Below are 27,064 nucleotides of genomic sequence, written 5' to 3' on the forward strand. Positions count from 1 at the left end.
GTCTTCGTTGATGTGCAGCCTGCCTCTGACCGTTCCATTCTGTGCTCAGTTCTCAGTAGAGAATACTGTCGAGACAACGCAGTCCATCGAGCAATGAGCCGATCGATGCTAATGAAGTATTTCAGAGCACCTACGTGAACTGTGGAGAGTGACTGTAAGAAAGAGATAAACACCAAAGCAATGCCTTCCCAAGAGGGCTGTTCACCAGGAGTCGAGGAGAGCAAGTTAACATGTGAAACACAAGCAAGCAATGCTTACAAGAGCCCGGTCTAGTGTGAGATGAATGACACACACTGTATGTGCTCTCGACGACTAGAGGGGAACTTGGTTAGGATGTTCGTGTGTGTGAGGAGTTAGAAGTGGGGGAGCTTGCTGTAAGCCCAGCTCTGCCTGGCGAGGTTTTGTTTCTTACTCCAAGAGCCACTTCACCAAAACAACACTGACAGGACCTTCCAGACAGCCTAGGCAACACCAGACATTTGGTGTCCCATGCTTACTTGCCAGATGCCTCAAGGCTCCGTTGGTAAATAGTATGTATTTCCAATTAGGGTCAAGATATTTCAGAGCACATTCTGCAGGGAAGTCCAGAAAATGGCCCTCGGGCAGTGAATAACTCCGCAGGACCATGGCAGATTTCACTCACACACGCAACACCTTCCAACAGGTAACCCAACCCTTCCTCTCCAGCAGGAGACCAACCAGCCGCAGACCAGTGAGCATCTAGGTACAGACCTTCCGACTTGTCTGTTGTTAAGGAAGTAGTTTGCAAACCTTTGTCCTCTGTTACTAGTAACAAATGACTGCTCTATGGATCATGATACAGGGTGGCTGACTTGTCCTCTGGACTGGGTGCAGCCTCGTAAGGGGGCCAGAATTGTTAATAAAAGGTCATGGGTCTGACGAGCTTAGGGCTCGTCTGGCCCCCAGTAGACCCTAGGTAGATGTCTGCTATTACCTATTATAAACACAGAGTCCAAATCTCCTCCCTGGAGGGCTGTTTCCTTGTAAATTCTAGGCTGGAATCCCAGCGAGCGCAATCTTGCTTAGAACAGGCAGGCATCCAAGGTGCCTGAGACTGATACTCTGTCTTGGATTTATACGGGCATTTACTGACTTGAAACATGAGCTCGAAGATGAAGTCATTCGTTCAGCAAACACTAGTCAGGGACCTTCTGTGTGCCAAGCTCTACAGGCGGGGATACAGAGATGGCAGGAACCAAAGAGTAATGGCGACCATTACTGTGCACTGGACAGTGCAAGCCCTGCCCAGACGGCAGTTCCTCCTCCCATTAGCATCCTGTCCCCATTTTTCCGGGACGATACCGAAGTTTCGAGGGGCTGAGAAATTGCCAGGCCATATAACTCCACAGCGCCCCCGACCCCCACCCCGCCACCGCCTCTATCAATACCTTGAGCCTGTGTACACCCTTAAGGAGCTACTCTACTGGTGATTAAGAACTCCAGGAGACCCTGAGCCTCGGCTGAGCACAGCCCATCCTCTCTCTAGAGAACTCCAAGTGTTGGGGGGATCAAAGTGCGCCTCCTCTGCCGCCAGGGGCACCCCGCTTCCTAACACTCCAGGGAGTAGGTGGGAAGGGAAGGAAAGAAGACACGAGAGGTTTCGTCGCTGGGCCAGGACTCCAGGCGCCAGAAGATCTCCTGGAAGATTGTTGCGTCCGTCCCTGCAGGAGAATGCGGGGCCCCAGGCGGCTCCACTCTCCCACGCTGCGCGCCGGGACGCAGGTTCTTTGCCTCCAAAGCTCCGCGCGACAGCCACACCGAAGACCCAAACCTTGGGCAGGGGCCAGGCGGTCACTTCCCCGCCCTCCAGGAGGGGTATGCAAATCCGAGCACCAGGAAGTAGCTGGGACCTCTCGGCCGCGCTCGGCGACGGCCAGTTCCTCCGCCGCCGCTCCGGGCCGTCGCCGCTCGCTCCCGGCCGTGGCGCCTCCGGGCCGGACGCGCTGCAGCCTCCAGCCCGCGGCAGGCGGGGCGGCCGCGCCACCCCTGGCCCCGAGCCCGCACCCCGAGCCGCGTGCCTTCCGTCGCCGGCCCCGCCGGGCCACCCCGTCGCGACCCCCGCTCTGACCCCCGGCCACCGTGGAGCTCCGCCGCCGCCGCTCCGCGACTTGCACCCGGAGCTGGTGAGTTTTAGGCGCCAGTCGGGGGGTGAGCGCGGGACCGGGAGGGCCGGGCAGGGGCACGACTGTGCCTCCCGCCGGAGTCTGGGGCGGGGGACCCGGAGCCGGGAGCTGGGGGGCGGCACGGGTGGCGGGGCGGGCGGCGCGCGCGGCTGCCTGGCCGACCGGCGCCGGGCCGGGCGGTGAGGCCACCCAGCTGCCTTCGGCCCCGGGTGACCCGGCCCGGGGAAGCGAGGCCACGGGGGCGGGCGGCTCCGCAGGTGTCTTCTCCGCCCGGCCGCGCAGGGGCGTGGCGCGGGGGCGGGCGCCCCGCGGGTCCCTCCGGCGCCGCCCCGAGGGCCGGATGCCGATTCCGCTCGGGCCGCTCCCGGCGCGCGGCGGGGAAGCCCCTGTCCACGCGGAGCGGACGCGCGGCGGGGATCCCGGGGGCGCTGCTCGCCGGCGCGGTCTGGCCTCCCCTCCGAACCCCGGCCCCCGAGGTGAGCGCGGCGGCTCGGCCCGGGCCCGGGGACAGCCGCCCGCCCGGGTCGCCCGGCCGGAGGGAGCGGGACGCCCAGGGGCTGCGGCGGGGCGGCGCGCACCCTCCCGCTGAGCCCGGCGCCTCCCGGCCTGCAGAGCAGTGGTCCCGAGCCTTCGGCTGCCCGGCCGAGAGGAAGCGAGAGTTATTTTAAGAATTCAGGGGTTGCCGTTCCTTCGCCTTGGGGGAAGGGAGTAAGCGTCAGTTCCCACTTGCCTGCATTATCTTGACCGACTGTGGAGTCTTCTGGGAGCAGAGCGTTTGACATACTCCTTTTAAGTGCGGGCGTGGTCGTGTGTGTGTGTGTGTGTGTGTGTGTGTGTGTGTGTGTGTGTGTGTGTGTGTCTGCCTCTCTTAATTACCCCCAGTCCACCCACCTTCTTTGCCATCTCAGAAACTCGGGTTGAATCCAGGCTTCGCCTATCCCTAGCTAAGTGTGAACTTGGGCCTCTGAAACTCTGGGTTGGACTTTCCTCATTTTTAAGCGAACGTATCTACCTTCTGAGATATGTGTTGCTTATGAAGCCCCAAGCACATACTGGGCATTCCATAAACGGTGCTGTTATTATTGCAAATAATTGTCTCCATGAAAACGAGGCTCCCTGCTTCTTTGCAATTTGATGGTTTTAAACCCAAGGCTGCATGTCCAATTTGGCCACCTGACCTTACTGGTAAATCTGCATAATAAATATACCAGAGATTTGCTGTCCCAGAGCAGGACCCAGGAGTCTGACTCACCCGAAGTACCAGCCAATGAGGATGATTCTGATTTCTTGGCCGCCCTCTGTCCGTAGGGTTCAGGAGGGCAGGGTGTTCTCGCTCCAGCATCACCTAAGGCAGTGCAGGGGGAACAGGCACTGAAAGAAGACAGGAATTTACTGAGTACTCAGAGTCCTTCCTGATAAGGTAAGCTCTGCTGGAAGAGTGGGATGCTGGTAGTTCCTGGCTCTGATTTGGAAGTAAGGAGGTCAGTATTTTGAGGCTTGAAGAAATTTATTTTGATCACAAGAGGCTTTTGGTGACTGGGCCTCTTTGGGTGCGGAGTTGGGTAATCCTCTTCCTGAGTTCCCTTCAGGGAAGAGGGCAGTGGATGTAAAGAAGGAGAAAAGAGGAGCCAGAAAACCTGAGTTTGGGGTTCCTCCACCATTTACCAGAGCTGTGATTTTGGATAAATTACTTGGGCCATTAATTCTACCAACATTTCCATCACAGCAGTAACTAGAGTTATATTATGATTTGTCCACACAAGTATGGTCTGTATTCACCACTACAACGAATGGACGTGAAAAAGCGTTGTCTGGCTTGTCCGAAACTCGAGCTCTGGTGCTTGTCACATGGTCGAGATGGCTGGGAAGAAGGAAGCAGAGTGTGCCCTGAGCCTGGCCCTAGGCAAGGCCCAGGCACAGGGCTGGCCCCTAAGGCATCTGCAGTCCACGGGCCTCTCTATCTGGTTTCTGAAAAAGGAAGTTGGAGGGCCTGTCCTGACTGTCAGGTTATCCCTGCGCTCGTGTTGTAAGTGATCATCTCCGCTCAGGACTGGTTACTGTGCTGTGCCACTGGGAGAGGAGTCTTCATCTGGAGTGGTGGGATGGGGCCTGCAAAGCCTTCATCAAAAAGACGTGCTTCATCTGAGATTCACTGGTGTTGGGATGGTTGGTAGAGAACTTGTAATAGCTGTGTCCCACCCCTGACCATGGCATTCTCTTAGCAGAAAAGTGTCTCAGCAGTTTTGTGATTTCATGTCTTTCGAAGCCTTTTAGTCCCATTATATTTGTATTCAGAGATAAATCCCCGGGGGAGGGTACAGCTCAGTGGTAGAGAGTGTACTTAGCGTGTGCACGATCCTGGGTTCACTCCCCAGTACCTCTGTTAAATAAATAAGTAAAAATGAACCTAATTGCCTGCCCCCACCAAAAAAAAAAAAAAAAAGTCACCGAAACATTTGAGATGCCGGTTGGTTCAAGTGAATGTATAGAGCTGTAATTTAACAAAATTAAACCCTATTTTCCATAAACAAGCCAAGATTAATTTTAAATCTATATAAATAGGAGTATAGTATGTATCTGTCCCTTGCATGGGACACTGTTGCAGCTCACTTACACTGCTGGTGGCAATGACCTCCACGTCCTCAGGCGTAGATAGTGTTGACATTGAAAGGTCTTTGCAGCCCTTAGTTGGGACATTGAATGCAGAGATGGCCTGAGACCTTTCTTGGGCTCATCTGGCCAGGATGGTGCTGACACCTTTTGCTTATCCAGGACTCTGAAGCCTTCTGAACTCTGATTTCATTTGCTCCTCTCATGAACTTCCCAAGTAGGCAGGGACAGATGCCAAAAAAGAGGTTTGTGGCATGTCCAAGGTCGCATGAGTAGTGCAGTGGCACTGTTGGGCACAGTAGGTGTGTTTCCTGGCCCCAACTTTAGAGCTTCCCCAGTTGTCTGCCTTTGGACCTGTGGCTGGTACTCAGTTACTTAAAAGTAAAGAAATGAATGTATCATTTAATACACATTTTTAAGGCGGAGAATCACAGGTGGTTTTCTTCTGTCACTTGGAAGTTGCCTGAGCTTAGTGGCTGACGAGAGCCAGATGAACCGTGGAGCAGGGGCACGGGGGCGGGACTGGGCAGCTGAGTTTCTATGCCTTCAGCTCTGCTTCCTGCTCGGGGAGGGGAGCTCTGATGACTGCCAAGGTGACACCTTCCTGGCTGCTGTCTGAGCAGCTCCAGTGACTGCCTGGAGGGCTCTCTGGTGTTCATTGGTTGGGACAGACGTGCCCCAATAATACTTTACAAAGGGATGCCCTCCAGCCTCTGCTAGAAGTGTGTCTTGATCAGGCCTCCCAGCCTCCTTGTGTGGTTGTTGAAACAGTGAGAGGTGTCATTCGAGGCGAAAATATAAAATAAGGAGACGTGGAAACACGTGGCCCATTCCCTGCTGCACGCGAGGCCCGGTCATCTGGAGCCCAGCCTACGCTACGCAGACGTGGCCTGCCGGGTTTTAAGATTGGTAATGGGGAGGACAGGGAAGAGGAAGTTGATCAGAAATACTGAAAGATTTCTTACAGCTGCCCAGTTTCCTGATACTTAAGTTGTGAAACTCTGAGTTCATTCTCTCATCATTTCTAACATTTATTTTGAGTAAGTTCCCACTGGGGGGAGAAGCCCAAGTGTAGAAAATAGTATGGAAATCTGCCAATTGAGGGATTCGAATTTTGGGGAAAGACTTGTTTATAAAGACTTGGGCCTTCTTTTAGGTGTCTTTGGCTCTGGTTGGCTGGAAGGGGTCTCTTGTAATTTGGAATAGCAAGTTGAGGGCTTACTTGAGATGGTGTGTTTGAAAGGCTCGTCCACGTGGGCAAGTTGCAGGGGCCTCCACTGGCCTTCGTCCTTTCTTCTTGGGCTTCTTCCTCACTCTTGTTCTGAGCTCAATGCAAAGCTACTTCTTGAAAGTTACCCAGACAATCAGGACGGAAGAGTTCGTTTGTGTCGAACTCTTCCAAAGTGCTGGCTATCTAACTGTGCTTTGTTACCATCACATATTTGAATCTGTCTTCCCCTCTATCCCAGAGCCTTCAGGCCACGAGCGGGTGTGATCGGAGCCGACCCTTGTTGGTTAGTCTCACTGTAACTGTGTTCGTTCTTCCCGATGCTAAGATGCACACATGAGGTTCTGTAAAGTTACACAGGCGGGGGCGACCTTCCCAGAGTCCGTTTGAGCGTGTGTTTCTCAGCGCTCTGCTCTTGATGGGTCGTAGAGCACAGGGAAGATGTCCTCATTCGTGGGGCTCGGGGGGCCTCTAAGTGTGTCTTATTACCTTTTTCACAGTTCACACTTCAGGCAAAGTCAAATACTGCTGGGCCGGCCCGCACGCCCCGCTTTCTGTGGGCCTCTGCCATCACCCTCCTGACGGACCCCGATTCACGCTGGTGGTTGGCTCCTTGTCCGTCCTGCCCAGTTCCCCGTCCTCTGGCCACTGGTCCAGCCTCTGGTGAGAGCACGGGAGGGGTTGGAGAGCTGGGTCTGGATTCACGCTGCCTCCGGCCGCAGCTGGGAGGTCTGATGGGTGTCTGGCCTCCTGGGTGCCTTCTGGTACATGTTAACCCCGCGGGGGCGAGGCCGGTACAGAGGCTTGCCGCAGGAGCCCGTCTGGAGAGTGAGGCCCACTTCTGCTTTCCGCGGGGAAGCTGGGTCGCGGAGCGCGGAGGCCGGAGAGAGGAGGAGGCTGGCGAGGAAGTGATACTTCCTCCTGCTTCGAAGGCCCCAGGCTCGTCATTTGCCTGCAGCTCCACCTTCCTCACCGCCCAACCCTGCTTTTACCTCCGGGTTCTTTCTACCACCTTCAGCTCTGTTCTGTTTTCAGTTTGTCCTTGGGGTGGGGGGGGGGGAGGGGAAAGGCCGAATCTAGTGATCAGGGTGGAGTGTTTTCTCGTGGAGCCCAGGGCAGCCAAGCTGGATGTTTAAGCCACAGGAAGATGGATGTTTTGAAATTCTCCATCATGGAAACCGTTGCAAAACTCGGAGCAGGTGTTTTGCAATCTTTTCATATGCAGGCATCATAATAATTTCTTAATCCTGACTTCAGTGCTTCAGGGCTATTTAAAAAATCACTTAGGCTGAAGCATCTTGTTAAATTTCGGGGACAGAGGATAGAGCAGAGACTTTTAAACTTCTGGGACCAGGATCCATGTCCAAAAAAGAAAAGAAAAGAGAGAAGAAGAAAGAAAGAAACGAAATTTGGTGCAAGAGCCTTTCCACCCAACTTGCTGGGGAGCCTGACCCCACGCTGTCCCCTGAGGCTGGCTCGCTGAGAGCTGGCAGAGTTTAACATGTGCAGAGGTGGGCCCAGCAGTTTCACAAGCTCCAGTCCAGTAGGGAGGCTTATTAAAACAAACACAAAGTAAGATACATCCATACAGTGCATGGTATACCTTGTAAATATCTTTAAAAAGAGAATTAAATTACACTTACTGATATGCAAGGTGTTTTAAAATGCTGAACACAAGCTGAAAAGTAATATGTCACCATATCTGACATAAAATACTAGTATGTGACACGTAGCCTGTAAGTTATGCATACGAATACTTTTTTACAGTGAAGGGTTTTTCTATGGTAGTGTAGTCGATTTACAATGTTGTGTTAGTTTCTGGGGTACAGCATGGTGCTTCAGGTATACATGCATACGGGCTTTTTCATATTCTTTTTCATTATAGATTATTATAAGCTATCGAATATAGTTCCCTGTGCTCTACAGTAAGATCTTGGTGTTTATCTTTTGTATAGACAGTAGTTTGTAACTGCTCGTCCCAAACTCCTAATTTATCCCTCCCCTTTTGGTAACCCGAAGGAATTTTTCTGAGAGTCTGTTTCTGTTTTGTAAATGAGCTCATTTGTAAAATTTTTTTAGATTCCACATATAATTAATATCATGTGATATTGGTTTTTCTCTGTCTTCATTTCTAAAGTTATTAATACTGATTATTTCCAGGTGCTGGGTGAGTGTGGAATTCTTTCTTCCTTCGGTGCATTTATATTTTGTTAAAAAGGGCGTGGCTTACATAGTTTTAGAACAGCAGTGTCATGGCCAATGACATGTAATAAACCAGTGTGACTGCAGGGGAGGGTAGAGCCATCAGGAAACTTTGGGGCAAAAGTGGCCCTTTGACAGTTGAGTAGTTATAACTGTAGGCAGACCTGCCCCTGGAGGAACTCATGAGCAGCAAATGTTGTAAGCAGAGATAATATTTTCTCAAAGAAGTGTCCACTTCTTATACTTACCTTTAGCAGTGAGCTTCCTGAGAGCCTTCTGGGACTCAGACACAGCCTCACAAGGAAACTCCGGGGGTAGGGGGGCGATGGAGCCCTGGGGGGAGCAGACCCACCCGCCCGCCCATCGCTGGCCGCACAGGCCTACAGGCCCCTGGTCCCGAGGACTCAGGTGTTGGATTTCTCTGTGTAAACGAAGGTCCATCATTGGAACCTTTTAAGGGGAAGCCATTTTTTCCCGTCACAATCAACTTCTTGCCTGGACCTTTTTGTAATAAAGTATTTATGACGTAGCCCAAAAATGGGGAGACACTGAGACACTTACTCATTTACTGCTCTGACTGGGTGGGCGGCGAACCCGGGGAGGAACAGGGGCTTCCACGGTGACTCACGAGGGGCCAGGAAATAACGTGGACGGCTGCTTTACATGACGTCAGACCGCAGCCTTCTCCTCGCTGGCCAGCAGGTACTTGGTAACCGCCCTGAATGTGACTTTCTTGCGCAGACGTTTATCTGAGTCTCCTTGAGGAGACACCGCTGCTGAAGAACAAGCAGCTGGGAGCGGAGGTCTCAGTCTCTGGGCTTGTCAGAGTTTTCTGCTGGGTTTAACTGGAGCCTGCGTTGTCCAGCAGCAGCTTGGTGTTGGCAGTGTTCTCATCACGTGCAAACTGGTGTATTCAGAGCAGCACCAGGATGCCTCACTTTTTTGGATAAATATTTTTGAAGCTGGCATTTCTGTTTCTTTTGGATTTTTTTAATGTAAGATTTTTTTTCTTTTTTGCAGGGAGGTGTTTAGTTTTACCTGGAGAATAATCTTCTGTCTTTGAGTTGGTTTAGGTTTTAGACTTTTGTTTTGTAAGAGTTTCTTTTTCTTTTAATGCAATAAATTTTAAATGGAAAAAAATAAAAGCACCCCCACAACTAGGAATGGGGAGAGTGGCATCCTTTGGCGATTACGTGAGTAACGCGCCTGTAGAACCGGACGTGGCAGGTTGAAGATCTGCTGTGTCCAGTGCCCACGGGGATTGTCCGTTTTAAGCTTGAGGGGAGGCAGTGTAATGTGGTGGAAAGAAAACAGGCCTCTAAGTTAGACAGATCTCAGCTCCAGCGTCGGTTCCAGCACTTGTGGCTTCAGGCAGATGACTTATTCTCAGCATTTCCTCATTTACGTGATGCTCACGGCCCCGTGCCCGCTTCTCAGGTGCGGGGCGGTGATGAGCGGAGCTAACTTGTAGCCTCTTACCTTGTTTCTGGCACACAGAGTCAAAGGGAGCTGCTTTTACCACTAGGCGAGGTGCTTTCGTCTTGGAGGAGAGGGACCCTGACTGTTCCCTCCATCGGCGGACATCCCGAGTAGGTTCTTCTGTGCTGTCTCAGAGCCTGGCGGGGGGGGGGGGGCGGCGGCCATAACCCATCCTTCCCAAGACAGCGTTTGCCGTGGGCTGGAGGCTCGGGTGTTTGTCAGCTGAACTTCTGATCTGCCTGTGAGGTACCAGGAATTGCTTGCCAGAGGCCACGGGGTGAGCAGGATGGTCTCTGCATTCAAAGATGCCCTCGGTGGTGGGACGTGGGGACATAAACCTGGTTTTCAGAGTCTGACCACGGCTGTCCTAGACGTGTGTACAGAGTGCTCTGCAAACAGGAGGGCAGGGCTCTTGATGGCAGGGAGGGCATGATGCTTGGGCCTGGTGGGGGGAGAGGAATTCACCAGCTTAGAGGGAGGGGTCCTGAAACAACAAGATGCTTTGTCATCCAGGGAGTGGCAGACAAGACAGTAGTGGACATGGTCCCTGCTTCAGAAGAATTTCCTCCCTCCCTTCCTTCCTTCCTTCCTTCCTTGCTTTCTCTTTTTTTAAACGAAGGTACTAGGGATTGAACCCAGGACCTCATGCATTCAAAGCATGCGCTCAACCTCTGAGCTGTACCCTCTTCCCATCCAAATAAATTTCTACTACAGAGTTTATGGTCATCAGTATAATCCAACACACACCATAAGAGTTGGTTTCTGTCTGTCTGGACCACATTGGCTTCTCCAGTTATTTTCAATTTAATGGATGCCAAATGTATATAAAAAAAGAAAATTCCACAAGTTAAATTTCATAACTGCATGTGTCTCTTTTACTTCATGGTTTTCATCTATTTAAAAAGTTTTAAATAAATTAAGATCGCTACTAAAGGAGGGTTTAAGTGTCATTTTCCGTCCATTCCTTTACCAGCAGATAACCTTTCAAGATTTCAGTAGAAGAAAATTTCTGAAAGTTTTGGTGAATGGTTACGTGATTGCTGCAGTCATGTCTTCAACTAAGGCAACTGTCCAGCCGGATTAACAGAGGCCTTGTCCCCTCTGGTGTCGTGTGTCAGCCACCGGGCTCATGGATAGTGTCACCTGCCTACCTTGGTGCCCGGCCTGAGAACCACAGAACCTGAGAGAAGGAGGGGATTTGGGTGGTATGTCCCACACACACAGGCCCTGGCAGGGAGTCACTGTCCCTTGAACAGGGAGTCTCAAAATTTAGGGTCTGTCCCAGTGATTCTCGCGCAGGTAAAGGGGGTCACGTTGTGAGAAGCACGGTGACAGGGATATTCCTGTTGCTCAAAGTGGCCCATCTCACTTCTGTTCAGCTGTGGATGTTAGAGAGCCTTTTCTCTCTAATGTCTTTTATTTCCATAGCTTCTGCTTGCTGGTTCTGGCACGTTGCTGTTCTCATGCAGCTCAAGCCAGCGGCCACTGTTGGACTGATTGAACATCCGTTCACTGGGGCTTTAAGTGCAGGATGTGTAGGGACGTTACTGATAACCTGTCCGCTAGTGCTTCTACTCTGCCTCTCCTCCTAACAGAAACCGGATTTTGTAAGATCCGTCTTCTCTACTGAAGTTTCTGCACAAATCTTCCACATCCCCATCTACAGGGTGGCCCTGACTGGTCAAAGGCACCTATTCTTGTTAATGAGTGATGCATAAATGAGTCTACTTTGGGGCTGGTCAGTGATCAGTGAAAAAAGTAAAGCTCCTAGATGGTCTAAGATACAAGTCGAAAAGGAGTGGGGTGCGGGAGAGAAGGAAAGTGAGACATGGATCAAGGAGAAAGAAATACGGAGCCTTATGTGAAAGGCAAAAAATTGGAAGGAAAACGCTGTAAATTATCTTGATTACTAACTTGTAATCTAGATGGCGTGTTGTTGTCTTCTAGTCACCCTGACTGGTGTGGCATTCACGCTGATAATTGGGCTTCTGTAATCACAATTTATTTTCTTGAATGTATATTTATTGAGTATTGTGTGTTAGGCATTGTCGTGGGGTCCTGGGGGGAGCATAAACCTTAATAAGTGTGCGGTTCCTGTCCTAAAGAGTTTATTGTGCTCCATTCTCTCTGGGCTGTTCACACACCAGAGGCTGACACATTAATCTGCTGTGGTCGTGGGTGGGCCAGTAGCATTGCTCAGGGAATCCCTGGACATCTGAATCAGCGCACAGAAACCAGTCATTCTGGTGAGAAGGCAGGCAGTGTGGGAGGTGGTTGGAGCACAGGATATGGGGTTAACCACACTTGGGCTCAGCTTCCAGGCCTGACCCTTCCTAGGCACATGGTGCTGGCTTTGCTGGATCAGAGTCCTGGTATTTAAACCTCAGACATTATGGATCCCGAGCCAGCCACAGACGCACAAAGCCAATGGTAGTCACTGTTATCACCAATAGAAATTTGCTTAGGATAGCTGCTAGCCAAAAACCAAACACCACCACCAACAAAAACTGCAAAATAACAAATGTTGGTGAGGATGTGGAGAAACTGGAACCCTTCTGCACTGTTGGTGGGATTATAAAATGGTGCAGACACTGCAGAAAACAGTGTGGCAGTTCCTCCCAAAATTGACCCTAGAATTACCATGTGATCCAGCAGGTCCTTTTCTGGGGATATAACCCCCCAAACTGAAAGTGGGGTCTCAAAGAGATAGTTGTACACCCATGTTCATAGCAGCCTTATTCACAGGAGCTCAGGAGTGGAAGCAACTCAAGTGTCCATCAACAAATGAATGGAAAAACAAAATGGTGGTCTGTACACACAATGGAATATTATTCAGCCTTAAAAAGGAAGGGAATTCTGGCACAGGCTACAACATGGATGAATCTTGAGAACAGACTGTTAAGAGAAATAAGTATTTGTCCACAAAAGGACAAATACTGTATGTTTCCACTTATATGAGGTACTTAGAGAAGTCAAACTCATAGAGACAGAAAGTAGAATGGTGGCTGCCAGGGGCTGGGGGAGGGGGGGTGGTAGGTATTGTTTAAGGGTCTGGAGTTTCAGTTTTGCAAGATGAAGAGCTCGGGAAATGAAATGGAGGTGATAGCTGTACAAGAATATAGATGTACTTAATGCCACTGAACGGTACACTTAAAATTGTTATGATGTAAATTTTTGTATGTGTATTTTATTACAATTAAAAATTATTTTTAAAAAGCAGAAGTGTGTACAAATAAATGGGAGGGGGAGTCAAGAGGATATTTCCTTGAGTTTGATGAATTGCCCTTATTCTGACTGGGGATTTGCTCACCTAGCTGACTGATGTTCAGTTGTTTGCACGGGGTGGGGGTTGAGGGGACAGGGTGTCTAACTCTGTGTTAATCCAGGGCCATGTGGATTGATGGCTAATAGGGTATTGAAATGGCTGTGCTGTGAGTTTGGTGATGGAGAATTTTTACAAAGGCAGAGACTGTGGATTGGAGATGAAGGAGGAACTTTCTCACAATCAAAGCTGGCTGCTGCCCACCGGCTGGGGTGTGAAGCCCCTCTCCTGTAGAAGTTAAAAGCTTATAAGCGCAGGCTAAGGGAATCTCTTGCAGGACCTTTTAGAAAAAGTGGACCAGATGGCTCTACGAGGCGCTTTCTGATTTGATAATTCTCTTGTTTCTGGCCACTAACCCAGCGATCCAGATTACGATAGGAAAGAATATTTGTTTGAAGGAGAGTTTTTTTTAAGCTTTCCCAGCGTAGGGATGGTTTTTTCTTTTAATTTAAGTGTAACGTGCATATCACAAAATATGAAAAAACAGACAAACCTAGCTCAAAGCGGACCCTCTTATGAACTCCCCTGGATCAAAAAGCAGAACGGTGCTCACACCCAGCGCCTCCTGGTGCACACCTCCCCGTCCCCCAGTACTGGCTCTCAAAGGCGTCTACCATCCTGCTCCGAGTTTTTGTTTAGTTTCCAATGTCAGCTTTTTCACAATAAAGTATAAGCACCTGAAAAGCAGTGCAAAGCCATTTGGTTTAGCAGATAAACAGATTTTCAAGCTGTGGGTTTGGCTAGTACCCGCATCTCTGTGTTGAATTACTGCAATTCAGTTGGAGGGAGGGTGAGTCCTTGCCCAGGTTGGGTTCAGTTGCTAAAATTCTCACACTGTGAATTTGATCAGAGCCTCATTTAAATACCTGTTTAGCCAACCATTAGTTAGTAAAATTAGATGGCACTGGCCATTTATAGCTTGTTTTTCTACCCATCTCTGCATAGCTGAGTACATGTATAAATGCAAATTTATCGAAGTGGGTGTGATAAGGGTGGTTTCCAGTGACCCGCCAGTCATCAAACACCCTGCTGGGTGACACAGCCAGTGTGCATGCAGCCATCTGAACGTCCTCACTGGCTTTGTGAATTCAGGTCGGTTAGTCTTCACGTAAGGGGACTCATTTTTCTGGTGCGAAGGAACACGGCCCCGCTGTGGGACGGTTTGTTCCGCTTCTTGCAGTTTTGACTGTTCCTTTCGTTGGGGGTGAGAGTGCGCCGTAGCTTGGCCTGCGGAGCGCCTTGACCCCTCAGGCAATGCTTCAGCTGTTCGTCCAGGAAACATCTCCTGGCTTCGCGCTGGCCGTGAACGTGCCCGCGCGTGACTGGCCGTCCCGTCCACAGCCCTCGGCGGCAGCACCGTCCCCTCCGGGCTGAGGAAGTTAGAATACTTCTTCAAGGAGGATGAAGAGGGTACTTTCTATTTCACATGAAACACGAGGAACACACGCAGGCCGCAGAGCACGGGGGAGCCCGTTGTGGTTCAGAGGTCAAGGCTGGGAGTGACCCGCACCGCAGAGGGGTCGCTGAGCCCGCGATGTGACTGCCCGCAGCCCCGGCCCCAGGTTCACCTTCCTCTGGCCGCAGTGTCTGATGCTTGGTGTTTGAGTTTTCACCGCTGGATGCGCCAAAGACTGGGACCAGGGGGGAAGCTGGGAACCGAGGGAAGGGCAGATTAGCAAGGGGGGAGGGGTTTTCCAGGGAGGAAGTGCATTCCTGAGTTGAGAATAAAAAAAGAAATATGCAGAAACAACTTAGCGGCTTCCTTACTTACCCACTGGAGAAGAGGGGTGAGCACTGGTACCCGTCTGGGGAGAGCTGTGTTTCCGTGTGACGGGCTGAGGTGTCTGAGGAGTAGCATAATGTCATCTTCAAACCGAGAGTCTGGAATGGGGTTCTAATGCATGCTTGGTCATGCACTAGTCTTGGGGTGTTAGAGGAAGCCCCTTAAACTCTTTTCCTGATTCACAGGATGGGAGTAACATCCCATTGTTGCAAGGAGTAAGTGAAGTCACACGTGAGAGGTTTCGGAGAAATCTAACACATTACACACTTTGGGCTATTGCTCTGGGTTAAACTTTAGCACCTCCAGCCTTTTCTTGGTTTGGGAGGGTCCCCCTGGTAGGGTCTCCCCCAACCCCATTCATCATACCCCTGGCCTGATCTGACTGGGTTCACTCAGACCTTCCCACCCATCCTGGGGTGGACACACTAGACACAAGTTCATTCTTCTTAAAATGTTCAGGCAAAAGGCAAAGAGAAAACATTTGCTTTTATTATTGGGTGGTCCTTAAGCAGTTAACAACAGCGCTAATTTCGTAGGAAAAGAAACAGAGGGGATAAAGACCTCACCTGATCTGGTGGAGGTGGGCCCCAGGCCCCCTCGCCTGGATTTCCACACTCCGGTGATTAGTTGGATGGAGGTCGGGGCCCCTGGCCAGAGCAACGGGATGCTCTTGTCCACCCACATCCTCGGATCCACCTCGGAGCGATCTTGGCCTGTCTTCTCCCGACTAGGCGATAAGCGAACATTAGTACGTGAGAGCTTGGATTTGTGTGACTCCTCATGCCAGATGAATGAAAATTCAGATTTTAGATTAAGGAAAGTAAAATTGTCTCTGCTGTATCTTAAAAGGTACTCCCCACCCCCCACCACTGACCCACAATACATTACACGATGCTCGAGGCCTTAGATTGAAGACACCTTGAAGGGCAGGACCCCGCCTTTCAGACTGTGACTTCACCTGTGCTGTTTCCGAGGGGTTGACTGCATAGGACCCGAGTTCTAACAACAGTTTGGCTGGTGGTCCGTCTGTTTCACTTTTAAATTTGCCTTTTCTCTCTCGATTTACCCCCCTAGCTTAGTGGAAAGCCTACTGCTTAACAGGTACTCTGAAATATTTCAAAATCCCTTTAGGGATGGGATGTAGGATTCTAAGCCACCAGAATTACTTTTTAAGGTTAGTAAATTATTTGTTCTTTTAAAAAGAGTAACAAAAATTTAAGTGAAAGTAGATTTGATTTTAACAAACAACTTTTTTTTAAAATTTACAGTGTTGTGTTAGTTTCTGGTGTACAGTGTAGTGATTCAGTTATACATACATACATGCATAATCTTTTTCATATTCTTTTTACTATAAGGTTACAAGTCACTGAGTACGGTTTCCCTTGCTGTACAGTAGGACCTTGTTGAAACAACTGGGTTTTGAAGTTTTTAATTGATTTCTAAAATTTTGTCATGCAATTCTTTGATTTTAGATAGATGTATATATTCATTTAACCACCATCATGATAAGGAAAAGTTCTATGAACCCTCCCCCCAAAACTCCCATGTGCCATCCCCACCCCGACAGGCACCTGCTGACCTGTTCTGTCACTATAGTTTTGCCTTTTCCAGAATGTCATTTACATAGAATTATATTGTATGGGACCTTTTTCACATTATGGCTTTATTGACATACAATTCACCCACCATAGAATTCACCCACTTAAAGTGTCCAATTCGTTGGTTTTTAGTATGTTCACAGAGTTGTGCAACCATCACTATGGTCAATTTGAGAACATTTCATCACCCCCACTCCCCCAAAATCCAAGATCCTGTACCCATTAGCAGTCACTCTCCATCCCCCAACCCCTCCCCCCAAGCCTTGCCCTAGGCAGCCAGGGATCCACTTTCTGTGTCTGTAGATTCCAGGCACCTGTTTTTAATGGTATTTTGTGCATGACTTTTGGTATTTCCCAGACTGAACTGCTTCCAAGTTTATTAATTTGACTTTGCAGAATTTTGCAATGTCGTTTATCATACAGCGTCTATAAAGCTGATTGTTGCTGGGGGAGGGAACTTTCTTATGTATTTTATCAAGAAAGATACTCATAGTAGTTTTTCTCTTTTAGATCTTCTACTTAAAAAAAATCCTCTCCATGAGAGTCCTCTGAGACAGTAAAGGGCAGTGTTATGACACCTGGAATGGACATTATTAGGGAGAGAGTCCTGGGAAGCTCAGTTGTAAATTCTGCTGTATTCTGTTGCCCATGTCCCTGCTGGCTGCCGGGAGTGATGGCAGGACATTGACCTTCAGGGTTACTTTGGGGAGCGGTGTCTGTGAGCTCCAGGTCCCCCACCTAGAGAAGGGACATGACCACAGCCTCTCACGGGCTCTCACAGGCATCAAGTGAGATGGGATCATTTGAGCCTGTACCTTTCCTCCTCTTTGTGTGAGGAACGTCCTGGAGGGATGACAGAGGACCTGGTCACGTGACCTGACTCCACCTTCCAAGGTCTGAATTCTCGCTGTGGGAGGTATAATCTTGGGCAAGTCACTTGACCTCTCGACGACACCTGGTGACCATCTGTTACGTGGAGACTTGTAATAGAAGGGTTTTCAAGTTCAGCTGTGATTATTCATGTGGATGGACTTGAAACATAATAGAGGTGTGACACATATTTGCTATTTGCTTTTCTTTTTGCCCACATAATCATGTTTGGCCATCAGAGTCTTTAGGGGGCTCATTCTGCACAACGATATGGAAATGACTGAGAAGAGTTTGCAAAGGCTGGGGTAGTCTGAACTTGGATGCACATCTGGACTTGAGCGCGAAGTGTGTTTTGAAATGTTTGTTAAATCTCAGAAGCACAGTGTGTCGCTGAAAGGGAAAGAATGTTTGGATGGACGATGGGCAGAGGAGGAGCCATACCTGGATGACTTAGGTTTTCCATGCTGCTTAAGGTCTGAAGGGACCTGAGGGACCTTTCTGGCTTTTAGGCCCCCAAAGCCAGACAGTCTTACTGAAGACTGGATAACGACACGCCTCAGAATCCAGTCTGAACTCACTTCCTGCAGGCGGAAGACTAATTGACGTACGAGGACCAAGGGGGAGAGGAGCTGGGGATGGTTAGGTTGGGCACAGAAGGGAAAGCAAAGTTCTTTCTTAAAGGGAAGCATCTTGGGGGGAGGGCGTAGCTCCAGGGGTAGAGCGCACGCTTAGCAGGTCCGAGGTCCTGAGTTCAATCCCCAGTACTGCCACTTAAAGAAATAAACCTAATTACCCCCCTCAAAAAACCAACACAAACATTGGAAGAGTTGAAAGTGTCTTATAATGATGCCAGCACAGTTACCGTGTTTTACTTTTGTATCAGGCGACAATTACCTTTTACAGAAAATATAATGAAAACATCAATCACTTACCGAGTGCGTGTCCCGTTAGGTGGCCAGTTCCTTACTAGGTGTGTTACTGATATTGTTGGTGTTGATAAGGAAACCAGGGCTCAGATACTAAACAGTTTGTCCTTTAGCTACTAAGTCAGTGGAATGTGAGCCAGTTTGACTCCCAAGTTGATGTGTTTTACTTAATTTCGAAAGGTTATTTAAAAAAATCACGATTATACTATGTGAAGGGTAATATCCTTGAGAGATTACCATGTTGACTTTATACATTAACGTAAATGTAAATACAGGAATGTGATTGTTTCTGGGAAACTAATAATAAATACGGAGCAGCGAACAAGCAAACACCTACTAAGCACACACTGTGGGCGGTTCCTTATTCTAAAGACTTGTTAAGTTTTTATTCACTTAATCCTCACAACAACCGTAGGAACTCTGTACAGTTATCATCCCCTTTTATCGGGTAAAGGTTAGTTAGCTTGCTCAGTATCTTGTTCCTGCGAGGTGAAGCTCGAACTCGAACCCAGGAAGTCCAACTCAAGCCCGGCTCCACATGAATCCAAGGTGCAGCCTCTGACTTGGGGGAGAAAAAAACCCAGACGCTTAAAACCAGTAGTATAGCCAAAGCAAGAGCGAGCCCCAGTTTTGACAATTTGTCACAATTCCTGTCATCACAGCTTGCAAAGACAAGGAGAAAAAAAATGCATGGATGTCGCACTGAAAATTTAAACGTGAAACCAAGAGGTTAAAGCATGGTCAGGACAAGCCGGCTGAACTTATCTGCGTTAACTTCAGTGGGGCAGCTCCATTGATCTCCATTTTTGGGGTCACCATTTGTTGGCAAAGAACGATTTTCCTCTGCTGGCAAAGGAAAGCAAAGCAATCATTTGTTTCAGGGCTGAGGTTGAATCGTGACTAAATTAGCCATTTCTCCAGTAGGCGCCTCACATCTTTCTTTTTGCTAAAGACTTATCCAGTTTGTGTTTTTCTCCCCACTAAGCATTATGTGACATCCTCATAAGTCTTTACCTTAAAATGCAGCCACAACACCTTGGACTTTGGAAAGTTATTAAGATTGTAGTTAATAGGTTACTCATGGCAAAGGGTCAGGTAATAGGCAGAGAATACACAGGCCAGGTGAGTCACACAGCTGTCCTTGGTCTGTTCCCCTCTGCTGTTCTTTGTGGCATTTGCAGTGAAGTGTATTAAGATTGTCGGTGGTTAAGCCTGAGCTGAGCCAGTTTATTCCCTGGGAAGCGTGTCAACTCTCCGGCCAGGGCTTCTCCCAGATCTGGGGCACCCCATAAGAGGATGTCTCCTGGAGGGTTCATAAATGTCTATTTCCATTTCTGAACAATAGCTCCCTGAAAAGAAGTTAAAAGAAAAAATTAACACACATTACTATATATAAAATAATAAACAACAAGGACCTGCTATATAGTGCAGGGAACTATATTCAATTTCTTGTAATAACATATAATGGAAAAGAATCTGAAAAGAAAATACATATGTATTTACATGTATAACTGAATTGCTTTGCTGTACACCTGAAACTAACATTGTAAATCAACTACACTTCATTAAAAAATTTTTTGAAGAAAGAAAAGTAGATAAGATTAAGTTTTTCTTTAAAAGGGAAAATGTCTTAGGACCCCTCTGCTTCCTTTCATTCTGGAGTGTCAGGTGACTCTTCAAGTAAAACCCCGATTTTGTCTTGCTTGGTGAAGTTGGTGTAAACAGAAGTGTTTGACGTTGACTCTAACGTAGAAGGAGCTTTTTAATCTCAACGTTAGTCTGTGTGTTCGTTCTTGGGCTCTAGCGGGACCGTCTTTTGGGACACTTGTGGCCCCACCAGAACCACTTCTGGTGATTTCCCTGGACTAATATCCCCCAAAGATGGCAGCTTAAGGCTGGGCATTGGCAGAGGTGGTGTGTCATTCTTGCTTTCTGTGGGGATGAGGGTGGAGCTGGAGGAGCCTCAGATCCATACTTTTCATGGTGATCCAGAGGTACATGGGTCATACGCTTCAATAAACCCCGTTGACTGACAGTTTCCTGTTGACTGACAGTTTGGACCCATTGCCGGGCCTGTCAGATCCTTCGGGCCATAGAACCGCTGCTCCATCCTGGACCAGCCACTCACTGGAGACCCTCTGGAGGCAGAGGTGGGTGCAGCCAGGGACATCTCCTAGCTGGGCAGCTTGCTTGCACGAAGTCATTATCTAATTGCACTTCTTGGATCAACTGAAGATAAACAGAAGAGAAGACTCTAAGCCAAAAAGGGCATTAAGATCATGGTTTGGGTAATATACCACCCCGGGGACATAACGGGCTCATGCCTGGGCCGACACAAGAATGAATCTCGGGTGAGCAAAGCTGAAGGAGTGAGTGATGCTGTGTCATCATTTAAAAAATGTCTCATGTTCCTACAAGCAGTAGGGTGAATGTTCGCGTGGAGCCCCTCTTTGACTGTTTCTTTAAAGTCTGCAGGAGATTAGCATGAGTTTGCAGGGAACAGTGACAATTATTAGGGCTCCTGTAGGCCAGACTTGTCGGATAAAGTTTGAAAAAGATGAACCAAATCTCAACAAGAGGAGTATAATGAGTTGAATTACAGTGGATCCTTGAACAACCCGGGGTTGACCTGCGCGGGTCCGCTCAGACCTGGGTTTCTCTCAATACTGGCTGAAGCAGGACCATGTGATCAGCGTTGGTTGAGTCTGTGGATGTGGAAACACGGATCCGCGGGCTGACTGTAAAGTTATACGTGGATTTTTCACTACAAGGGGGTCAGCACCCCTAGCCCCCATCTTGTTCAAGGTGCTTCTAATGTTTTTGATTGCCAGGGTTTCATGAAATGAACAGGTTGAGAACTGTCTGCGGTTCTTAAGTTTTACTTTAAGATCAGGGCATGATTTGTTTCCTGCTTCACTTCAGGTTGTTTCTGTTTCTATGTTGATAGTCTCATCTGAATTCATTGGGTTTATTGAGACTTTCTCATTTGTGAGTGATTTGTTATCTATTTATGATCACTGTTTGTTTATGTGGAGTTTAAAGTGTTTTATCCTCGATGTAAATCTTGAGGTTTGAAATGAGAAGGAGCGTTGCTTCCATCAGTCGTAAACCTTTGTTCTCTGAGCGTTGATTGTAAACAAGGTCGAGTGACTCTTGAAATAAAGGAAAATGATGCTGATGTTTTTATAATAGATAAATCTGGATGAATATAAGTGAATTATATTTTTTATAAAATATACCCCAAAGCTAATACTGTGTAAATACTACCATTTTCTCTACGATCATAGTATAACCAAATCTAGGACTAAGTAACTCTTCATTTGGGGCAATCAGGTTTATAGAACAGAAATAAAGTTCACAGAAGCCGAAATATGATATGAAAGTCAACTTTGCTGTGTATCAGCACATTTTCAATAGTGGGCTCTATTTGTCAGAGCTTTTTTTCCCCCCTGAGCATCTTTTCTGGCTTGAGTTCAGGTATGGGGTTAGGTTGTCGGTGGGTAAATTCCAGCCCCTGCCCTTGAATAAGGCACGGCGTTGTAGTGCCGTGCGGGGGCGGGGGGGGTCCGTGGCAGTTAGCCAACAGGGCGCCTGAAGTCAAGCCATCTATGCGCGTGCATGGCTCTGATTTCAGTTCTGACGTGGAGTTCAGTTATTTGATAAAAGGTTCCCAATGCTATTGGACTGTGAATTCTTTTTCAAAAGCAGGTGAGGTTGCAGTGTAGGGTTTTTCTGGTTATTCTTAACCCTGGTTGCTCACTAGAGTTGATGGGGAGCATTTATAGCTCCTCAAGCCCAAGCTGCACCCCAGCCATGAAACGGGGATCGTGGGGAACCCAGGCATCCATGCTTTGTAGAGCTCTCCTTGAGACTCTGCTTGTGTACCGAGGTTGAACCATTTCACCAGATCCAGCCATCACGGAATCTCTGGGCTTCAAGAGGAAGCCCCAGATCAGTGAATTTGGATGGTCCTGTTAATATCAGGTCAGTTCCCACCTGAACATCCGCTGTCCTGAGTGCCAAGATGTGCTCAGAATAGCTACCCAGCTAGAAAGCTACCTCCAGGCCCTCTTGAAGAGAGGCAACTGCAATGGGCACCAGCGAGAAGGGCAGAGAGTCCCCTGGGTTTAGAGTGTCTGCCCCACCCAGTCTCCCCATACATTTGAGAAGTATCTGGGCATGACACCCCACCTGCTGGGCGAGCCTCACTGTCCGAAGCAGCACGTCTTGGCTGTGTTGTGAGCTGCGTGGGGTACACAGGGCCCCTCCCGTTCCGGGGACTTCACACTCAGGCCTGGAGTATCTCCCCTGCTCAAGGGGACTGCTCCCCTCTCCCTGGGACACAGAGGTTCTGAGGGTCGCCCGTCCCTCCAGACTTCCGCAGAGCCAGGCTCTATCAAAGCCACCCGTGAGCGAGCAGGGAGCACGTGGCGGGAAAGCAGGAAGTCGCGTAGCGCCGTCTTGACTCTTTGAGCAGTTGTTGTTTTCCCTCTTTTCACACGCGCACCGATCAGCTGCAGGCTCAGAAATGAGGCACCTGCCCAATTAGAGTGCTGGGATGGTGAGGCCCGCCTGGTGAGCTCTGGGCAAATCGCCCCACGTCTGAGCTGCTCTTCCGCCATCTGTTAGAATTCCTCACCAGGGTTGGTTGTGAAGGGGTGCGTGAAAGTGCTAAGAAAGAAAAGGAAAGAAGTGAAATGAGCCTCGTTTAAGCCCCAGCTGAGCCGGCGGTGGTAGCCTCCTGCCTGCGAGGGAAGGAGCAGCCCCCCGGGAGACCAGGAGCCCCGGCAGAGGGTTGATGCCCTTTCTGCATCACTCATGCTGGTTAAAAAAGACAGGGACAATCCCAGCATGCTGGTGAGGATGCAGGGAGACGGGTGGAAAACGGTGCAGCCAGTACGGGAAGCCCTTCCGCAACTTCTTATGAAACTCAACCTACAAATGCTTCACAGCCAAGCCGTTCTGCTCCTTGGCATTTACACCAGAGAAGTGAAAACACGTGTCCACAAAGAGATTATACAGTGATGTATATCGCAGTGCTTTCCTTAATAGGCATTTAGAAAGAAAAACCCTGGAAGTGTCTCAGATATTCACCGTCGGAAGAGTGGTTCAGTCAGTTTGGATGATAGAATCATAAAATGGGGCTATTCAAACAAACAACTCCTTGAATCTCAGAAGCATTCTATTAAGTGAGTTAAGTCAGACAGAAAAATACATGCTGTGTGATTTCCCTTCTCCAGAGTTCAAGAACAAGGATCACCAGGAGGGGTGCCTTAGAAGAGGACACACGGGGACTGTCTGATAGGAATGTTCTGTGTCTTGTTTCGAAAGGTGAATGTGGGTGGGGACATATATCAGAACCCATGTCATATGGCATTTAAGATCTGTGCATTTCCCTGTATCTACATTTTGGGAGGTGAATAATCAAAATTTATTTTTCTTCTTTTTTTTTTCTCCAAATTGTGGTAAAATAGACCTAACACAACATTTACCATCGTCACCATTTTTCAGTGTACTGTGGCTTTCAGTACATTCACACTGCCCTGCAGCTAGTATCACCATCCATCTCCAGGACATAAGAAAAGCAAACTGAAAACACTGTCATATGGCGAGGTCCAGTCAGGCTGTAACCGAGGGGCTGGCCTCCTGTGTACGGGAAGCCGGCCCCGACACTCGGGGCCATCTGCTTCCCTGTGTCCCCGGAGCTGTGGCACCTGTCGGATCTCATCAGCGTCAGCCCTGGTTTGCCTGTTTCTCTCTCTGACCCCGAGCTCCCGTGGGTGGAGACGGTCCTGCTCACGGCCCTTGCCTGGCATCCGTGTCAGGAAGGCTTCCACGGGCGCCTGCTGAGCGCCAAGTGGTCCCCACGGCAGGGCTGACTGGGCCCGTTTCCTTTCTCCAAGGAAATCTGTGCCCGTGTTTTTCACAGCTGTATCTGTAAAGTGGCTGAAGAAACCATGTGAGAATTTAGAGTCTTGAAATGGGGAACACTTCATCTGACTTCCTGGAACTGTTGCTTTTTTTTTTTTTAATTGAAGCCTAGTCGATTTCCAGTGTTGGGTTAGTTTCTGGTGTGCAGCACAGTGATTCAGTTCTACATATACGTATTTTGTCAGATTTTCAGCGTAGGTTATTGCAATTGTTTGAATCTAGTCCTTCTCCTCAGTCTGTGTCTGTCTCTCTCCTCCTTCTCGCCGGGTCTGCCCACGGGCTAGCCCGCCCAGCCCGGGGCCTTAGGCACTTCCCTTCCTCCCGTGCCCTGCGGTTTCCCATCCCGCCTTCGAGTTGCCCATCTAAACAGCACGATAGGGCCTGGACAACCAGCCACTGCGAATACTTTCTTCTCCCAGCAGCTCAGAAGATTTGAAACGAAAGCTGCAGGCTTTTATTCTTCAGAAACTCCAGCCGTTCCCAGGAATAAGGAGGAAGACAAAATAACGGGGAGGGTGACCAGAGGCTGCTGGTGGGGACCTGGCCGCCGTGCTTCTCAGCTGCGCAGTAGACGGCCCGCAGCAGCCGTTTCTCCCTCTCCGAAGCCTGCAGACCAGAAGGGAGTCCGGCGTGACAAGGGCTTCCGTTCCCCACCAGCCGGACAACATGGACCACTTCAAAACTGCGCGCCCCGTTCAGACACAGTTTTCAGTGTGTTCAGCCTTCCGTCCTTGGTCTCTAACCGCACGCGTTTCCTTCACCATCAGGTGAGCGGCGGACACCGCGAAGAGTGCTCTGCTTCGAGCTGTAGTGTCCCTGTGTTCAGCCTGCCTTGTAGTTTTCAACTTGCTGCCGTTGAATTGGGCTTACGGCACCCCTGCTTTTAATGGCATTCCCTGCCCACACCTTGGTCTTTTGGCTGCCTACTAAAATGTTTAAATGACCAGTTTACGGTGAAAGACACTGAGACACTCAAGTAACTAACTGTACCAACTATCGCCAGTGCTAAGACATGGCTCCTGGGGACTCTGAACTTGGAGGGGCGGCGGCAGCACTGCACAGCAGGCAGAAATGAGCATTCACTGTTTCATGGGGAGAAGTCTGAGTCTGGTGCAGGAAAGGCTGTTTAGGGATGTCAGCATTCTGTCATAAAAGTCGAACATGCAAAAGTGAAGACTGCTTCGAATTTAAGGAAATCTCATTTTACGGGTGGGAAACTCACTCGTTCATCAGCAGATGCGTGTTGAGGGACCATTCATTGCCAGGGTCAGCTCTCGGTGCTCTGGGGACAGTGAGCAAGAGTCAGGCTCTGTTCTCCAGTGCAGGTGTTGCCAGTCGGGGCAAAGAGGCGGCACGTCAGTAACTGCTTTCGGGTTGGGTGAGGGGCTCTGAGGAAGGGTGGGCTGAGTGATGAGATGGAGGGCAGACGGGCAAGGCTGGCCGGGACCGGGGTTTCTGAGCTCTGATCTGAAAGGTGCGGAAGCTACGGAGCGGGAGAGGGCTCTAGGCTGCAGAGATAGCAGGTGCAAAGGTCCTGAGGCGGGGATGCGCTTGGGTGTCCGCAGGGAAGAAAGGTCTCCTAGGGCTGAAGCATGAGGACTAGAGAGGGTGGAGGCCGGCAGAGGGCCTCTCCCACCTCTTTGTCTTTTCCAGCCACGGGCCCTGCAGCCCCTGGTAAAGATCTTAAATCTTCCTTCCGAACAGAGCTGTGGAAGCGCTCTCATCAACAGATAAAGATCTGGCTATGTGGGGAGTGCAGGGGCACACAGGGTAGCCAGCTTTAGCAAATAAAAATACAGACTGCCAGATGAACTGTACATTTCAGGTAGGCAGTGAATACTTTTTTTAGTTAGTATGTCTCATGCAATATTCGGAACATACTTATACCAAAAAAGGATTTGCTGTTTCTGTGAAATGCCGGTGTCACTGGGTGTCCTGCATTTTCTCTGGCAGTGGGAGGCCATGGGGGTGGAGCTGGGGGTGCTCAGACTGGGGACAGGCTGTGGGTGTCCATGGAAAGACTGGGGACAGGTTGTGGGTGTCCATGGAAAGACCTTGCTGAAGAGTCAGATCTGGGGAGTGAGAAATAAGAGTAATCTGGGATAACTTTGCGGTTTCCAACCTCAGATGAGGGGAGGGGTGATGTGTGTGTTGTAGACAAGTCTTTTTTTTTTTTAATGTTTTTTTTGGGGTGCAGGTAATTAGGTTTATTTATCTCTTTTTAGAGAAGGTACCGGGGATTGAACCCAGGACCCTGTGCATGCTAAGCTCTACCATTTGAGCTATACTGTCCCCCCTGGACAAGTCTTATTTCAGGGCATGTAAACCTGACGTTGAGACTGGGACGTTTCATGGCGCATCCCACCGTCCATGCCCACCCCTTCCAGCCGTCTCCCCTCCCCCTCCCCGATCTAGTGTCTTCTGCTCAAGTAGAAGAGAGAAAAGCAGTTCAGAACACAGCGCAACTGGGACTAGCTATTTTGTAAATGGTCATTTAAACCCCAGCTAAGCAGCTGCTAAGAGAAATGGTGGGAAAACTCAATGTACTTCCTAGGACTTGGACTGAAGACCCTTTCCATTTCACTGTGCAGTGGATTTCTGTGCTCCTCTTTTGCAATGTGTCTTGAAGGCTGTATTGAGAGGCATAGTGAAACAAGATGGTTTTTGCAAAGAAGTGGTTACGTGGGCCGCCAAGGACGGACAAGATAAACAGGTGTAGAAGTGTCTTGGTCACAACATTTATAAAATCTAGTACTGCAATTAGACCTAACGCTCCAACTATAAGACCCAGCATGGCAACTGAAGCTGTCCTCAGGAGGCCAGCCCTCTGCTCCCCAGAAGCATTCTGTGCATTAACATGAATTATGCTGCGATGACCCCACACATTAGGGTCAGATGTTCCTTCCAGTTCGAGCAGAGAAGAAAAAGTCAGAATGTCCCTATTTCCTGGTATGAGAAGTGTTGTGTCCCT

The 27,064-nt window shown here is 49.2% G+C and overlaps 1 protein-coding gene and 1 non-coding gene across 6 annotated transcripts in view; one reads left to right on the forward strand and one right to left on the reverse strand.

Annotated features, from left to right (window-relative positions):
* The first annotated feature begins 1,823 nt into the window (after positions 1 to 1,823).
* LYN (LYN proto-oncogene, Src family tyrosine kinase) overlaps positions 1,824 to 27,064 on the forward strand; it is a 105,842-nt gene continuing 80,601 nt past the window's right edge. For 2 of the 5 annotated variants that reach the window (XM_074355069.1, XM_074355070.1), the window contains exon 1: positions 2,011 to 2,144. Coding sequence is in view for 1 of the 5 variants with exons in the window: in XM_074355066.1 (XP_074211167.1) it covers positions 1,839 to 2,144 (306 nt within the window). In the remaining 4 variants the exon portion in view is untranslated. Of the gene's footprint in view, positions 2,145 to 2,512; positions 2,621 to 27,064 lie in introns of those variants that run through there. The other 3 variants (XM_074355066.1, XM_074355067.1, XM_074355068.1) reach the window with 3 other exon arrangements.
* Positions 10,278 to 10,349, reverse strand: TRNAS-UGA (transfer RNA serine (anticodon UGA)). The gene has a single exon. It is a non-coding gene; the product is annotated as a tRNA-Ser (tRNA).

This window comes from Camelus bactrianus, chromosome 29, assembly GCF_048773025.1.
Source record: "Camelus bactrianus isolate YW-2024 breed Bactrian camel chromosome 29, ASM4877302v1, whole genome shotgun sequence".
In the NCBI taxonomy this organism is placed as follows: Eukaryota; Metazoa; Chordata; class Mammalia; order Artiodactyla; family Camelidae; genus Camelus; species Camelus bactrianus.